Below are 14,008 nucleotides of genomic sequence, written 5' to 3'. Positions count from 1 at the left end.
ACAGAATACAAGGCTACTAAGCAAAACAACCTGGTGAGAAACAAGCAGACCTTTATATATACAGTCTATGGCACAGACATAAAAAAAAATACAAGTGAAAATAAATGTAGAAATGTAAAGGTATATAATGTGTGTTCTGTTTATCTCAACTTGTATTTTTTAATTTATACATTCATTTACAGAAAACTTGTTATCCTAAAAATAAAAATAGGATTAAATTGAGTGCAATTTTAAAACCTGTCACTGAATGGCTACATCCAGACACTGTCAGCAGGTCACAGACAGGAGCTGCTGCAACTGTCTTTTTCAGATCAAAAGTGATTCGACTGCTTTAGTTTATAACCGATGTCTTTTGACTCATACCGATTAAACAAAACCAGCACAATGAAGAGAACCACAGATTTAAGGATTGAACAAAACGTTTATTGCAAAAATGTGTTTATAATATTTACATTAATAGCAACATTTATTGAGAATGATTATATTTCACTTGATTTTCTAACATTTACAGTTTAGCTGTTAATTTAAACCACTCTGTTCACAGAGTTTGAAAATCTACATCTTCAGAAAGATGTATACAGAACACCAGTACTTAAGAACCCACAGAACATATCTTAAGGGATTTCAGAAAACTCAGCAAACAATGCTAAACGCACGCATGGGAATGACCAAAACTCATTTTGGTCTCTGCACATGACACTGGAGCCCAAACTGTGGTGGCAACTTAGCCATAAATGTTCACCTGCAACATGAGACGCAGGCAATGTGTAATAACTGGAAAGGCAATACACGGTTAGAGAGCTTTAGGTTCAAATTTATCTTCCTTTTCGCCCCTTACCACCCTTCATCCCTCCTCCCCTCGGGCCACCCTTTCCTTTGCCGCCTTTTCCTTTGCCCCCATTGGCTCGTTGTTCCTTCCTCTGCATCCCCCGCATGTCCTTCTTCATGCGATTGTCCACCACTTTGAAAGCTCCCTTGACGCCGGCGGGCCGCCTCACCTTCTTGCCAGCTCCCTTTTTGCTGACAATGTATGTTAACTCTCTCTTCTCCTTCCCCATGCCTGCTTTCTTGTAGATACTAACAGAAGCAGAAAGAAAAGACAACGTTTTTCAATTGATGTTATATTACAATTATCCAGTATGAAGCGATGTATATAGTTTCAAGGTGCGGGCTGTCATACCTCTTCAGCTGAGCATTCTTCTCCCTCTCAGAGATGTCGATTGTGTTGCAGACTGCCTCTGCCTTCTTCTTAGTCTGATCCATCTTCTTCAGCATCTGGAAACATCAGAGAAACACAGAATCATTGTAGATGTTAAGTAAAAGTAAAAAAAAAAAAAATGTTGGGTAGTTTTGTTTGTCTTAAAACAGATCTAGCAGCTGAAATGGTTTCGAGCATGATCCAGTTTTATGTCTGATCATCTTCTTACCCTCCTCTTCTTCCTGGCCTTCGCCTCAGCAACTCGTTTGATGGGTCGGGCATCGATCTCCTTCCACTTCTGTTTGAACTCCTCCACCATCTCTCTGGTGACAGGAGTCGGCTTCTTCCTGTGCTTCTTTTCGTCAACCAGGAACCACTCCGGTACATCCCACTGCTGCTCGGAGCTAGCAAACCTGCAAGAACAAACCATCAGTTTGCTGTCTGGACATATTAAACATATATTCTGGGTTCAGAAACAGATACTGATGTGTGTAGTTAAATCATGTGGCATCTGGTAACAGATTTGACAGGAAATTCAAATCCAATTATTTTCAAATAATACATCAGGCATATATTATATTTCAGTCATTATATTTCCCTATTGCTTCATTTGACACTCAACCCCTAAAGCCCGCAAACTGAGGTTGACCTTAGTGTCCGGCTTTGGCAACAGAGGTGTTTCTGATAGTATGATCTACATATTGTTCATTTTGATGTTTTTATTGGATGTGTTGACAATAAGAAAATATAGAATGTTTGTAGCCTTTTACTTTAAATAAATACTGTAAGTTTTGTGAGACAATTTAAACCAGTTGAGAAGTGAGAACATCATAACGCAACAAATTCAAATCAGGGTTCCTGCCGGTTTCGCCAACTCAAATTTAAGACTTTAAGACCTTTTTAAGACCACTTTGAATAGAATTTAAGCTCTATTTCACGGCAATAAAGTATGAAGGAAAATTGCTATGAAAGAAGAAATACGTCCCATAATTACTTACAAAGTAAATGTATTCATGTTCAACATAAGAACAGTGACTGAACATAACATCATAACAGTACACAGAACTGTGTTAGCGTGTTAGACAAAAAGTGTGTGTGTGTGTGTGTGTGTGTGTGTGTTAGGGCTGTGCAATTAATCGTAGTTTAAATCGCAATTCCGATTTTGGCCTGCCACAATTACGAAAACAACATAATCGAAAAAAACGATTATTTTGCTTTGCTAGGTTGTGACAGTGCACTACAACATATTTGATCTTATTAAGTTTTAGTCTCATTTATTTATCATATTTATATATGATAAATAAATAAAGTAGCTTGTGGAAGTGCGCTCCAAAATATTTGTTGATCTTGTTTATTGGTATTTATTATTTTGATATTATTTATTTAAATGTATCATTTATTTAATTAATTTTTGTATTGGTTTTTCAGTTGAATTATACGTTCAGGGTAATCAACAGTTAAAAAGATACTGTTCAAATTATTATTCGTTTTAAAGTTCATTTAGACGCTGTCGCAACACAGAAGTACCTTTCAAATCCGATCATTTTTAAGACCTTCTAAATCATATTTAAGACCTTTCTTATTTTTTTAAGGCCTTAAATTCAGATGATCAAATGTAAGACTTTTTGAGACCCCGCGGGAACCCTGTTAAATACACAGACACACACCTGTGGAAGGAGCCGTCCACCATGTCCCTGGCTCGCTTCTTGGATGTAGCGATCATAGAGCCCAGGGCCAGGCCCTCCGCATCCAGGATCCTGTGTTTCTTACCTGAGGAGCACAGAAGCCAAAACTATTAACAAAGACAAGTTACACAAAACAAAAAGCTAAATACATTTTACTGGCTGCATTTTGAAAGTATTTTGAACATATAACCTGGTTTTCAGTTGATTTCCCCTGAGGTAGGATGTGTGTAGGTTGGAAATTATCAGTTTAACACTTTCAACATAAATGCTCCTCATACTCACTTATGCTTTCTACAGGGACAACCTGGAAGTCCTCGTCATTGGCCTCAACTGACGTCCCAGCAGACGTCCCCCCAGCCCCTCTAGTGACCTGCTTCATCTTGTTGATCTCCCTGAAAACAAGCAGCAAAATATTCATTTAACTATTTGTATATTTGTCAATAGTATGAATGTAACTGGATTTGGAACAGAAAACAGCATAAACAAAAAATCAGGTTTTACTTTTCATCATCACTGCTGTCATCTGAGTCGCTGTCAGTGTCGTTTTCAGCTTCTTTTGAAGGTCCCGCCTCCTCCACCTCCTCCTCCTCTGGCGTAGCAGTCTTCTCTTCCTCCCCCTCTGCAACATTTTCATCTTCAGCTTTCCTCTTTTTGCCTTTTCCAAAAGAAGATCCATAAGGATTATTATACTGCCTGTATCATTTATAGAGCTACTATCCTTTTTAGTAGATATTTTACTTTTTGTTTTACTGAGTCATGAAAGTACGTTGTAGAAAAAAACGACTTTTGATGAACAAATGTGAATCATTTCATGAGAAACAGAGGAGACTCTTACTTATTTTTTTTTTCTGAAGCCACTCAGTCTGTCGGAGCTCGCTTTCGGCGTCTCCCTCCAGGTTAATCTCAGAGAATATGCCCTACAGTGCAAAAAGATGGAAGAGTCACAGGTCACACAATAATCCACTTATTTGCAGATCAGTAATGATGTGAACAAATAGGCAGCTGAGAAATCATTTTATAACATTGTGAATATATGAAATGACAAACCTTGCTGAACCACAGGTTGGTTTCTCGCTCCTTCTTCTCATCCTTTCCCTCCAGTTCAACCAGCAAGGCACTATCCTGCCCTTCTACCTCCTTTTCTTCATCAAACTTTACTCTGTTAACAGACACAAACAGGCATTTTTAAAGAAATAATTACATGGTTTTTTTCTGTGAAAGTAGCACAATATTATCGATACATGACCGGAAAAACATTTATAATAGTGGTCTGTCTTGGTTCATGCGATATGACTTTACTTACTTCTTCTTCTTTGGTGCCAGCTCTCTCTGCTTCTGCTCCACCTCTTCCATATCCTCATCATCTAAGTCAGATGCGAGGGAAATCTCATCTGCATCGTCACCCTCTATATCAGACAGGAGGAGGTCGTCGTCTTCATCTCCCAGGGTGTCCGCCAGCTGCATGTCCCCTTTGGATATATCTGTCAGAGTCTGATGGAGAGACGTGAATGGCAAAGGAATTAGCTTTTTTGAGTCTTCCCCACCACCAAACACTTTGGAAGGAGACATTAGAGATGGGACAACAGTATCTGCAGCAAAACTAAAGACTATGCTTCCACAGGATGCATTTCAGAAGCGGCTCCACATAAAACTACACGGCACGTTGGCAGTGTTGCACATATTAGATCAAGCCGAGAAATATTGCGATGCAAAAATTGGCCCTGCTATGAAGCTCCCCTGGAGACGCACAGGCCCCCCACATTTGAAGAGCAAAGTCTAAAGACATTGAGTGTAGTCGCAGAATAGGTTTTTTTGTTAAATGTCCAGTGTACTCGGTAACAGTGCTGTAGCAAGTTTATACAATTGTGGGAAAATGTCCTCTGCCTGTGTGTGTGTGTGTGTGTGTGTGTGTGTGTGTGTGTGTGTGTTATCTTCACCTTTTGCTTCTTGATGGTGCTGATGGAGAACATGGAAAAGTCGTGGGAATCTGCGATGGAGACGCCGGGCAGGTCCATCTTCAGCTCCACCCTCTCCCTCAGCTTCCTCCGCTCCTTCAGCAGCTTCCTCTTCTTGCTGATGAAGCATAAGAGTAAGAAAATCTCACATTTCTAAACAGAATGTTCCAAATTTAATTAGCTTCCAGTCAAACTGAATCAAAAAATGAATTTTTATTAAATTATATCCAGAGTAAAAAGAAAAAAGTTGATGTTGTTGTACCGTTTGAGCTCAGCCACCTCCTCAGCTTTCATTTCTGCCAGTTTAGTCTCCATTTCTTCCTCATCTTCCTCATCGTCCTCACCCTCCTTCTCCTCCTTTTCCTCCTTCACCCCGGGTTGCTTCTTCTTCTTCTTCTCCTTCTTCTTCTTCTTCTCTTCTTCTTCATCAAAATCGGGTTTTTCTTCATCAGAACTTAGGCTAAAAAAACAGCAACAAGGATGGTTTTTATATATATGCAATAACACAGTCTGTGAAGACATGAGAATATTTCTGCAGCTTTCTGTAAATACGCTGTAAAGACTTTACTTTATATCCGGGTCAAGCGGTTTGGAATCTCCCTTCAGTTTTTTGGCCAGATATTTCCTCAGTGTGGTCCTCCAGGTTAGCAGCAGGCGGAGCTCTTTGCGTCCTAAAACTTTGATGTCACGCAGACACTCTTTTATCTCAATACTCGTGGACGGGTGAGACTCCAGGTCTGGGTTGTCAAAGGTGATCTGAGAGAAGAAGACAGAATATGAACTGAAATTCCTGAGAGCTTTTTCTTAACGTAGTCAGTCATTTTATTATTATTGCATAGTCCAGTACAGGATCATTTATAACTTTTGCTTACTGAAATGTATATTCAACAGGATTGTCTGTGAAATGGAAGAACATGTTAAATGTTAAATGATAGCAGTTTACTCACCTCATTGGCTTTGCTTAGGAAGTCTATGGCGTTATCGGCTTTCAGGAAGGTTGTCACTGTGAAAGTGTGGTAGAGTGTCAGATCACCATCTTCGTATCCCTCCGCCTGGAACAAAATCAAATATTATCATATCAACAAAATAGCAAATAATGTGTAAACACTGATTAAACTTGGATTGAAATGATATATCAATGTTTATCTGATATTCCTATGGCGTGTTGAGTGTACATACCTTTGCCTTCTTGACAGGAATCAGATCCCTGACAGTTTTGGCCTGCTCCTCCACCTCTTTGAACGCATGTTTGGGGTCAAAAAACCTGGCGTCAATTTTGTCCGGGGCAAGATAACCTGTTAAGAAAAGACAATGTTTAGTTCAGGTGAAATCTACAAAAGTGGCTAAGAAATAAGCGTCTGACAAGCTTTTTTCTGTCAGTCAGCTGCCACTGACCCTGACAGATGACAAAGATCTCAGCGGACTCGTTCCTGGACGCCTGCGGCTTGGTGGCCTGAACCTTCTTAAAGAACTGCTGGAAGATCCAGAGCAGCGGCTGGTAGTCTTTGGAGCGGAAGACCTTGGTGACGAAGGTGCCACCTTTGGTCAGAAACTCGCAGGCCAACTTCATTGCCATGAGGGTCAAATGAGCTGCAGGTGAAGCGGAGAACAAAGTGAGATAATGGGACATTTAAGTTTCAAAGTGATCCCTTATTCCTCACCGGTATACCATTGGGCACACTTTTACTTTTTGGTGGCACATACCTTGTGTGAAGGCATCATGTTGCCAGTTGGCGCCCACATTCGGGGCGCCGTCATTCAACACAACGTCGACCTTCCAAGTCTGCAGTTCCTTTTTTATAGCCTGTATGTGGGGCAGAAAGTATTGCACTCAATACATCAATGTTGTGTCTCCAGTGTCTTGTATTTTGGCAGGAGTTTTAAATTGTTTATTTAGTGTTTATCAGTGTTAGCAGCCTGCACACTGATGTTAGTCTGCAGCTGCCTCACCTGTCTGCATTTGTCAGTGGTGATGTCTTCCTGCAGTGTAACAACGTTGGGGATGGACTTAATGGGCACCAGGTCCACACCTGAGAGGAAAAGAACAACACATTTTATTACTTTTATCACATCATTTCCACATACAATACCAATTCATTCGATTAAAAACAGACATCAAAAAAGCCAGCCCACGACAGAACCATTTATTAGGGCTTCATAAAATGTATACATTTTTAAATTCCAAGTGTCTATTGAGCTTTTAAAATGACCTTTTAATGTTTGTTGTCAAATATTAGGACGTACTCTCGATAAACATATAAAAACCAACATTTGAATAAAATTGAATAAAGTCTAATTTAAAAAATATAATAATATAAATATTATTGGTGTAGCCTAATTATATTCTATAACTGTATAGAATTAATGGATTAACCGAAATGAACAGAGACATGCAAAAAGAAAGTTCATGAATGTCAGCATTTTGAATAATTCGGTACAGCCCTACAAAAAATTATAAATCAGAAAATGGTGACATAATACTCACCAATAATGATACTTGATATAGGCATAAACTTTGACGCCACCTGCAACCTGCAAGAAGAATACACTCACAATCATGAGTTCTACAAACAATAATCCACAAAAAACATTTCACTCATCTGCCACACTAGGCCGAGCATACACTACATAGCACCTTATTATTATTATTAATGATTGGAGAGACGTTAACAGTGTGCCAAAGATAATAAAAATACTGAATTAAAACGTTATTGTTGTTTGAGGAACTTATTTTTGCTGTCAGGAAGAAACCGTATATAGGGTGGATCAAATTCATAGAGAAAGAAAAACGTCTGTTAATTTTAGCACGTTCAAATGCTTTAAGGCTGACACTCTACAAAGTCTGCAGACTCAAGACATAGTAAACAGATGTGTTTATGCTTAAAAACTGTGTAGGTCTACCTTTATTTCCCCCCAAACGGAGAATTGATCAACTATCAATAATGGAAAATATACATTGATAATATTGGACTGATAAGCTGAACTGATAGTGGTATTTGGTTATAATAATTAAATATTGTCAATACTTATTTGCTCCCCCATTTTGGCCTGGGAAAACTACCAAGTTGAATAGAAAATAAAATATAAATACTTTATGTATGACAGGACACGATTCGCTGTCCCCCAATGCCGTTTAATGTGTGTCCCTTTGTATCTCTAGTTTGGGGACCATTGCTTTAAACCCTGGACATGTTAGTAGAATAATATATTTTGTTCCATCTCAGATAGTGTTGACAGGCTCACCATCCTCCAGGAGCAGCACACAGATCCACCACAGCTCTGGCTTTCTGAAGAAACTGGAATTTACGGTTGAGCTGAATTAGCTTGAAAGAAGATCGAGAGCGGTAACCTGAAAAAGACAAAACCAGATGTTATCAGAGAGCTGGTACTATTACAATATAATCCAGCGTACACTCTTCTTAGTGTTAGCAAGTTAGCTAGCACTCATGCTAATATCTACTTCAATGCTTACAGTCTAAAACGTGCTATATTTTCTAACAGTGGAAATGTACCTGTTTCTTTTGCCAGATGGTAAAATTTATCCTTTCGGGTTTTTCCGACTTTGAGTTTCTTCCCCATGTTTGTTGCAGTGTTTTTAACACTATTACTCTAACACAGAAATACCACAGTAACAGCACTCAAACGTCCATGAAAACAACACGTGGGGAGTTCTCGGCGCAGACAATCCACGTCACACCGCTGATCCTATTTCTTCTTCTACTGATTTGTTTCAGGATGATTGCAGGACGTGGTTGCCACCTGCTGCCTCACCGCAAAATGCAAGAACTTTGTTCTTTGGACCATGGTTTGGACATGTGATAAAGAGGAAATTCATAATTTGATATGGACAGATAAAACATTAACTGATAACAAATATCCTTCATTGTTGATAATTATTTATATATATATATATATATTCACTGTTTTGCATATTTCGTTTAACTTCTACTGCTGATATATAGGCTATAGCTTTATTTTTGTTTGGTTATTTGTTTTTTTTGTTTTCTTTTAGGTGCAATGTCTTATCTACATGCTGCTGTGACATAACATTTTCCCAAATTGGGATCAATAAAGTGTATCTGATCTTTATCTTATCATATTCATGAGTACATTTAGTCAACATATAAATACAGAGGAAACAGACATTGTAAAAACAAAACAAAAATGTATCAGAAGAAGAAGAAGAAGAAGAAGAAGAAGAAGAAGAAGAAGAAGAAGAAGAAGAAGAAGAAGAAGAAGAAGAAGAAAGAAGAAGAAGAAGAAGAAGAAGAAGAAGAAGAAGAAGAAGAAAGAAGAAGAAGAAGAAGAAGAAGAAGAAGAAGAAGAAGAAGAAGAAGAAGAAGAAGAAGACCCTTGATTAATCCCCAAGGGGAATTTCAGTTCACCTTTGTATTATATTTACAGTCTATACTGTAGCTGCAACATAAACTCAGATAAGGGTTCTGGAAACTTGGTCTGCACGACCAGAACCAACTAAAGTTTAATGTATAAAATCACACCTTGACCAAGCATCTGAGTTGTTAATATCTGACCAACAAACACAGTTGAAACCCTACAATGTAAACTCTACGAGGCCACTTTCTGAACAAATAACCCAATCATTTGCATTTTCATTCTTTATATATTTATTTCATGTATTTGTGTATCACAGCCGCATGAATGTTGGGAGGCAACACCCTTCAGTGAAGATCACAGCTGTCAGAAAGGCCTGTTTCTGGATCGTGTGTTGATCAGTCCCAGGACAGAGAAAGCGCTGGCTGCTGCCGTCACCAAACTGATGGCCCCAATGGCCCGCGTAGCCTGAGGAGACAAAGAGGACAAGAGGAGGTGGACTGTGATCTTCAATATATTAAAGAAAACAAGAACGTTTCTAATGTTCAATATGTTACACCTGTCTGTAACACAGAATAAACAGCATATTTATTTTGAGAGTTAACTGCTTTGATCATTTTCACATATACAAATCAAATAACAAACCTTCAACCCTCTGCCTAAATGAAACTTGTTCAGATAGGCCCAATTTTTGTATTTAGGAGCATTGATTTAGCATTGCCAAATCTATGGGTAGAATTAAAACGGGCTAGAGCCTATTTCATATACAAAGTAGAATTGTTTCCCCTTTATATGTCACAAACTGCAAAGATTAGTAGATGTTTATGGTGAGGATTACTTTAAAGAAATGTCCCTTATTCTCTTCTAAAAAGTGTAATTCACAGTTAACACTATGACTGTGGTGACATGCCATCAGTCACTGTGGTCTGACGAGTGGAAGGTTAGTATTTTGCCCTGATGACACATGAGACAAAGACAAAATAAACAGTGAGAGACCTGCTCGGACACCCCCTCCCCGTAGCGCAGAAGGGTCACAAAGTGCTCGCAGTTGCTCCCCAGCAGGTCGTAAGACACTTCCTGGCCAATGAGGACTTGTGCTCGCTGAATGATCTCAAAGACGGGCAGGGGTGTGTGGTTGTGGTCGTACTTGTTGTTTACACGGTACGAGTCACTACCCACCACCTCCTTCAGCAGCTGCATGCGCACCACTGCCTTCCTGCTGAAGACGGACTTCACACTGGACATGGCAGCTGCCTGGTTCTCGTCTAGAGAGGAAAAGGATAGCCTCAGTGTGATAACAAGATTTTTGACATAACAAGTATTACCAGAAGTGAACATTGTAGTATCCGGAATATTGCAGGTATTGACAATATACTGTAATATACTATTGACAAAATATAGACTAACAGTTGAAGTGGGGTTTGCACAACAAACAGACCCGAAAGTCCAAAAGCCAGGATCCAAAATGGGACGGAAACAACATGATTTCATCAAACTTGAACCAGTCTTAAAGACTTTAGTGGCTTCTATATTAGAAAAAAATACCAAGAACCTTAAAATGGAGCAAACACTTGACAAAGATTTACAAAACTAGCCATAAGTCCTATGAGATAAGATATTATTTAATTGATCCTTGGTCCTTACTTACATGTTATCTTCCTCAACTGTGGTTGTCTATGCACCATACTGTATACAACAAGGCAACATGCTCAGACGTGTAAACCTACTTGGTTATAAACCTGTTTCTGATTCTGACTATGATGGTGAATTTCAAAAGCTACCCAATGTGCAGAATTGGTACTTGGTAACATTTTGAATATAAGACTTTTACTTTACAGAGTATTTCTCCACTGAAGCATTAACTACTACTTTCACCTCTGAGAATAAAACCCAAGTTTCAAGGGACTTTAAACCAAACCACAAAGGTGAAAAGAGTATTTAGACTCTTTCACGAAAGTAAAAGTCACGACACAGAACTCAGCACTCATCTCATGTCCTACTGACCGACGGGAGTCAGGTTGATGATGTAACCGTCTCCCAGGTAGAGAGCCCAGTGCTGATAGGCTGGTCTGAAGATCTCAATGAGGTCACCGGGCTGAGGGTCACCGGAGGGGTCAGGAAGGTCAGGGTCATTAGAGGCCATCTGTACACAGAAGGAGAGACACAACACATATAGATATAGCTATTTCACATATCATTAACTTTCATAAAAGATAAGCACAGTGTGTCTGTTGAAAGAAAATAATATGGTTATAAAATAAGGAGGTTTAGAAGAAGGAGCAATTGGCATTTGTGAATTATTAAAAGTGAAAACATTATAAAAGATTTCCCATTTTAATCATAATCATCTAATGCAGTAGGACAGAGCATATAAACAATTATTTAAATGAACATTTATCTTCTTTCCAATCAGGCCTTTGCTACCCCAACAGTAACTATTTGTTAAAATGATAAACATGTTAAAACATATGGAAAGATTTAGCTGTAAATAGACTCTTGAAATGACTTGGATGTTTCTCCTGTTGGAGCATGTGCATTCATGGTTAATTATCACATATTCGGCCAGCATAATAACACCCACTGGTATATTTCAGGTCACACTAACAGCCTTCAGTAAACTTACAGTTGTGTTTTGTTGTTGTTTATCCATCCCACATCATGCTTCCACAATTTCTGAAAAGAAAAGAAAACACAAATAGGAGAGACAGACAACAAGACACACCAATAGATAACTGAAAGTGAATCGGACAACTAAGGAATTGTATTTGTGTTTTTTTATTTTTAAAGACTGTGTTAAGACTGGAGTTAAAAGGTCAAACACATTCCCAGGGAAAGAGAATGCTAGATAGGATGGTACAATGTAAAGCGGTCCCATACATTCACACACAGACAATACACACATAAGCTCTTGTGTCACCTGTGCGGCCACAATAGCATCAACACAATGAGGAAGCTGACAGAAGAATAGTTTGAGCCCAGGTTATTTCACATAGAAGTACTTATCCATAACACATTTACGTTTCCTATCACTTTCTAAATGTTTCATAGTTACATTCTAAATTAACTGCCTTGGATCACCTGATATGACTATTAACGTTTTCTTGTAATTCCACAGAGAGGAGAGTTTAGTTTGGATCAAAACTAAACGTTGATGGGATGAAATCTATATCCACCCAGGAGAGCAATTAGTACATCCATCTCATCATTAATGTATGATGTGTAGCCATGCTGAGAAAAAGTCTCATATTATTTTACCAAACCAAAACTCTCAAATGAAAATGTAAAGTTTAACTCTGTCTGGAGATTATATCATTTTTGTTGTAACACAGTATGTTGTAATGCTCTGAAAACATTTGTTGTTACCATAAATAAAACACATTTTGTAGAAAAAGAATAGAAAATACAAAAATAAGAGTCATACATTTAAAGTTGCTTGTTGTATTGATATGGCATAGGAACTTTACTGAATGTATGTGAGAGGCTCAAACAGTCAACACAGAGCAAATGCAAAGAGAATTAATACTTACTCAAACACCAGCAGCTTTTTCTTCCTCACCATTTTAGTTCTCCATCATAAATCCGCACATAACCATAAAAAATACAGAAAAGAAAAAGAAGAACGGAAAGAGATCGATTCCAAGTTTCGTAGTGATAAAAGATTGCCAATTATCCCAAAGCCAAACCAAATGCTGGAGGTCCTGTTGGAGGTATTTCAGTATCTGACTGATGACAGTTCGCCACAGTCGCTAAGGTCACACACATGAACACACACTCATGAACACACTCATGAACACACACTCATGAACACACTCATGAACACACTCATGAACACACACACACACACACACACACACACACACACACACACACACACACACACACACACACACACACACACACACACACACACACCACACACACACACACACACACACACACACACACACACACACACACACACACACACACACACACACACATGTGTTTCCTCCCTGCCATTGTCCCTTTCAGCAACAGCCACACTGCTCTTCGGAATAAGAGTTATTGTGGGCTTAACAAATACTTTATTTTATTTAAATGCTGTCTGCTCTCTGCTTTTAATGTGTCTATTGTGTTTTTCAACATTTTCATTTTCTCCTATCAGTTTCCAAGTTCCAAACAAAACAAAAAACCCTATTTTTCCTTCCTTTAGTACTATGTATGGGTATATGGTTATTTTTTGTATGATTGACTGGATTACATTACTTTTCAGATGACCGTTTTCATCCCATTCATGTCCATTATAACCATGTATCTTTACATGTATCTATTTTATAATGTTTATAATAAACTGAAAGATTGAACTTTCCTTTATGAGTTGAGACAATTATTATATTTTTTAAGCTAAATAAAAAATGAAAAGCCCTTTTGAATCAGCTGGTCAACTAATCACTACAAAGTCGAAAACAGGGCTGTTAGAGATCATGTACATCTTTCAGGATAAAGGTGCTTCCAACATATGATTATCTACTCAAATGTACTGCTGCAGATTAAACAACAACAGTATACAATTTAGTTACACTTACAGAACATTAAACAGTAGTGAATTGCAACATACATAGTAACACAGCAGTAATATTTATTTAGAAATATCATAAACTGCAGGATGTTAAAACACTGACAGAGAGCTTTTACTGAACTATAAATCCTCTTATTTTAAACAGGACTACTTTAACTACATTTTGCTTATACTTTTCCTGAATGCAGGACTTTTTAACATATAGTTTTTTTTACATAGTGTAGTATTAGTGTTTTAGTTCAGTAAAGAATATTAATACTTCTTTCACCCCTGCCAAACA

General features: G+C 38.2%; 2 protein-coding genes across 2 annotated transcripts; both read right to left on the bottom strand.

Moving 5' to 3' along the window:
- Positions 1 to 401: 401 nt before the first annotated feature.
- On the bottom strand, positions 402 to 8,598 carry ftsj3 (FtsJ RNA 2'-O-methyltransferase 3). The gene is made up of 20 exons (XM_034230053.1): positions 8,351 to 8,598; positions 8,082 to 8,187; positions 7,324 to 7,370; positions 6,789 to 6,868; positions 6,543 to 6,642; positions 6,234 to 6,428; positions 6,018 to 6,133; positions 5,786 to 5,890; positions 5,407 to 5,594; positions 5,101 to 5,298; positions 4,821 to 4,956; positions 4,187 to 4,374; positions 3,931 to 4,042; positions 3,719 to 3,800; positions 3,385 to 3,538; positions 3,166 to 3,275; positions 2,866 to 2,968; positions 1,428 to 1,611; positions 1,181 to 1,275; positions 402 to 1,077 (listed from the first exon to the last, which is right to left on the bottom strand). The coding sequence occupies exons 1-20, from the start codon at positions 8,415 to 8,417 to the stop codon at positions 816 to 818; spliced, it is 2,628 nt and encodes an 875-aa protein (XP_034085944.1). The 5' UTR covers positions 8,418 to 8,598; the 3' UTR covers positions 402 to 815.
- Positions 8,599 to 9,480: 882 nt separating this feature from the next.
- plaat1 (phospholipase A and acyltransferase 1) lies at positions 9,481 to 12,857 on the bottom strand. Its single transcript, XM_034229974.1, has 5 exons — positions 12,698 to 12,857; positions 11,794 to 11,843; positions 11,175 to 11,313; positions 10,167 to 10,435; positions 9,481 to 9,638 (listed from the first exon to the last, which is right to left on the bottom strand). The coding sequence occupies exons 2-5, from the start codon at positions 11,818 to 11,820 to the stop codon at positions 9,537 to 9,539; spliced, it is 537 nt and encodes a 178-aa protein (XP_034085865.1). The 5' UTR covers positions 11,821 to 11,843; positions 12,698 to 12,857; the 3' UTR covers positions 9,481 to 9,536.
- Between the last annotated feature and the right edge of the window lie 1,151 nt (positions 12,858 to 14,008).

This window comes from Gymnodraco acuticeps, unplaced genomic scaffold, assembly GCF_902827175.1.
Source record: "Gymnodraco acuticeps unplaced genomic scaffold, fGymAcu1.1, whole genome shotgun sequence".
NCBI classification, from domain to species: domain Eukaryota; kingdom Metazoa; phylum Chordata; class Actinopteri; order Perciformes; family Bathydraconidae; genus Gymnodraco; species Gymnodraco acuticeps.
Note: the sequence above shows the minus strand (reverse complement) of the source record. Positions and strands in the feature narration are given on the sequence as shown.

Bases quoted from the DNA above. Each gene is read 5' to 3' on its own strand.
- ftsj3 (XM_034230053.1), bottom strand. From the start codon at position 8,417: ATGGGGAAGAAACTCAAAGTCGGAAAAACCCGAAAGGATAAATTTTAC. The intron at 3,539-3,718 runs GTAAGAGTCTCC...CTTTTGGAAAAG, and splicing joins GCTTCAGAAAAAAAAAATAA to GCAAAAAGAGGAAAGCTGAA. The intron at 3,276-3,384 runs GTAAAACCTGAT...GCTTGTTTTCAG, and splicing joins GACAGCAGTGATGATGAAAA to GGAGATCAACAAGATGAAGC.
- plaat1 (XM_034229974.1), bottom strand. From the start codon at position 11,820: ATGGATAAACAACAACAAAACACAACT. The intron at 11,314-11,793 runs GTAAGTTTACTG...TTCTGTGTACAG, and splicing joins AACAACAACAAAACACAACT to ATGGCCTCTAATGACCCTGA. The intron at 10,436-11,174 runs GTCAGTAGGACA...TTTCCTCTCTAG, and splicing joins CATCAACCTGACTCCCGTCG to ACGAGAACCAGGCAGCTGCC.